Below are 2,901 nucleotides of genomic sequence, written 5' to 3'. Positions count from 1 at the left end.
GACTCAAGGCCCGCCCCAGGATCAGACCGTCCGTCCGTCCTGCATGCCTGATGCATTCAGCGCTTGCTTTGCGACTGCGGGTACCGCCTGCCTCTGGCGTGGCAGAAGTAGGCAGCCTGGGTAGCCACCACCCGCCCTCCTCATTTCTCTGTATCACCTCGTCCGCCACCCCGTCCACTCCGCACATCCTCTACTTACCTCCCCGCCAACCCACCCATTCCGTACCTCCACCCCCAACACATCTTCTGGTGCAACCCACCCACCCATTCAACCACCCAACCATCCACACACCCAACCACTCAACCAACCATCCGCCCAACCACCCACCCACCCAACCGCTGGGTGGGTGCACCCACCTGGGAACGAAAGGTCCCAAAGCTCCCGCAATCCTTCCTGGTGCAGGGGATTTTCCGGGTCGTACGGCACACCAATGCGCGCCTGCAGCTCCTCCAGGCGGGAGGCCTGGCCGCGGCGCGCGCGCATGCGGCGCGTGGCGGCAATAGGCATGGGGGCGAGGAGACGCGCGTGCTGGCATGCGCATGCTGCAGAAGGCTGTGTCGCATGACATGCTGTGTCAGCAAGCGAGGCGGCTGCTTGTTGGCTCGGGTGGCAACGCGACTGCTGCCTTGTTCGGACGTCTGTTTGAGGCCTTGGGATTCATAGCCTGGGGGCCACCCACCTGCAGCAAGCTGAGTGGCGCCCGCCCTTGGCCAATCAGGCTCCGCAGGCAGCTGGTGAGGGCGCCTGCGTATGTGGTTGGCGGCAGCCGAGGCGATAGCTCACTGCTGGGCAGGCCGGGGTGCACCGCAGGCCCGGGGGCTTGTCCGTCAGCAGGCGCGCGCCAAGGGTGTAAGCGTACCGCGGCCGAAACGCCCGCCATCGTGACATGCCGGCAGGCGCGGCACTCACGTATCAAGTCGTTCCACCGCTCCCACACGTATCGGAGGAAAGCTTCCAGGTCGAAGGGGCGGTGCACAATCAGCTGTTGCTGCGGTGTGCGCCGCCCCTGCTGCGGCGCCTGCTGACCCGACGCCTCGTCCTCTGGGCCCAACAGCGCCTCGTGGAGGCCGTCTATGCCGCCATCGCCTGAGATCAGCGGCAGGTGCTGAGCTTGGCGAAATCGCAGGTGGACACAAGGCGCAGAACTATGTGGGCTGGCCACCAGCACGGGCGCGACACGCAACGCTCGGGCGGGGCGCATCGGCGCTGCGGGAGCTGCTCTGGCCTGACTCACGTGGATCCCGCGCAGCTCGCCGCCTCATGATTATATGTGGGGTATAGTTGGTGTTATATGTTGGTATGTTGTGCCCCTCGCTAGTACAGCAGCGCAGGGCGCATGCAAAAATGTGCAGATCTCTGTGAAACGCGCCGCGGCCCCGGGTATACCATACATCATGCCTCAATCGATAACTTTCGCATGCGATCGTGTCCCAGACTACGGTAGCTGAGCCCTTGTCGCGTGCTGAACATCTAGCACAAGCATCCAGCAGCTTCACAACTTATTAGACATGGGCGTTTCACGCCCGTGCCAGGCTGCCGCCGCCGCTTACTCTCATTCCACAGCGTGTGGGGCATGCACCTACAGAGTATTTCTCCTTCAAGATGGGAAATTTCCCAGTGAAATTCTGCCTCGGAAATCAAGGGTCAGGACACCATCACTGTCATGGATGGATCGCTTTGAATCATTGAAGCAAGAGCACTCCAGCGGCGGGCACCCGCCCCCTGCACTCCGTTCTACGATATCACGCCTCACCCGTTTGAGCAAATAATGATGGCAGTTGCGGTCGCTAAGCCCGATGCAACACCGACAGAACTTGGAGAGGTTGGGGGAAGGGGGTGATCAGAACCGTGCATAGGGCAGCAACGAAAGCGCACAGTGCAGCACTTGACATGTGGAGGCTTGACTGCTCAGGACATCTGCTGTTGTTGAGAATGCCCGATGGGCACGTCAGGGGCTCAGCTTTTGCAATTGGCCGCGAAACGTGCCTGAAGTGAAGCCAGCACCCAGTCCCGCAAAGAGCACCTCAGCATTGCGGTTTGTGTGTGTGTGTGTGTGTGTGTGTGTGTGTGTGTGTGTGTGTGTGTGCGTGTGTGTGTGTGTGTGTGTGTGTGTGTGTATTTGTGTATGTGTGTATGTGCATGTCCGTTTTGCGTGCGCAAGTGCGCGCGCGTGCGAGCAGTTGGCCACAGTGCGGAGTGTCACCCCGGGTGACAGCCTGCTGCACGCACACGTCTGCAAGCTCTCTGCAGATGCATTTATGGCCAGGCTGGGCCGCTCGAGCCATTCATCATAACGTGGCCGAGGCGCAGAGCCAGTCAGCACCTGGTCAGCAGCGGCGGCACCAGCTCGAGCTCAGCTGCCTCTGGCGCGTGGCCATGCGGGGGGCCCTCCTGCAGCTGCTGCGGCCGTTGCAGTTTGTAGGGCTTGGTTCCATGCTTGGTTGTTTCATACAGGCGGCAGCAGATCAGCTACCGTATTCCATACTGTTGGGCTTGCCATATCCGGATGCACCATCATTCGCTCTTGTCGCAGACATGTGAATCAATTCACACACTCTGCACTCTACTGCTGTGATACTTGCCAGCGCTCCGTGCATTGTGACATCCCTAGCGCTCATTTCCAGCCCAAAAGCTTCGAGCGGAGGCGAGTGGCATGGACGAGGCGGTGCAAAAGGTGTGCAATGCGTCGGCCCATTGATCCCCGCAAAGATCCCGCCATGAGCACGCGCGTCGCCCGCTCTGCGCCAACCGCTGCCGCCCGACCCCGCCCAGTATGCACCCGCCGCCCTGCCGCACGCCCCACCCTCGCCTCCCAAAACAGGCCAAGAGCCAGGCCGACCGCGACGAGCTGCTGCTCTGGGCCGCGGCGCGCGGCCTCCTCGCAGACGTGAGCCGCGCCGC

General features: G+C 61.9%; 1 protein-coding gene across 1 annotated transcript in view; it reads right to left on the bottom strand.

Annotated features, from left to right (window-relative positions):
• The window catches only part of MNEG_8339 (ELMO domain-containing protein A), a gene marked incomplete at both ends in the record, with an annotated part of 1,780 nt that extends 1,273 nt beyond the window's left edge, over positions 1-507 (bottom strand). The window contains one exon of the mRNA XM_014043188.1: positions 357-507. Within this exon, the coding sequence (XP_013898642.1) occupies positions 357-507 (151 nt within the window). The remainder of the gene's footprint in view (positions 1-356) is intronic.
• Positions 508-2,901: the final 2,394 nt, after the last annotated feature.

The sequence above is a fragment of the Monoraphidium neglectum genome (assembly GCF_000611645.1).
Source record: "Monoraphidium neglectum strain SAG 48.87 unplaced genomic scaffold scaffold01573, whole genome shotgun sequence".
Classification (NCBI taxonomy): domain Eukaryota; kingdom Viridiplantae; phylum Chlorophyta; class Chlorophyceae; order Sphaeropleales; family Selenastraceae; genus Monoraphidium; species Monoraphidium neglectum.
The sequence above is the reverse complement of the archived record's forward strand: the minus strand, read 5'-3'. Positions and strand labels throughout refer to the sequence as shown.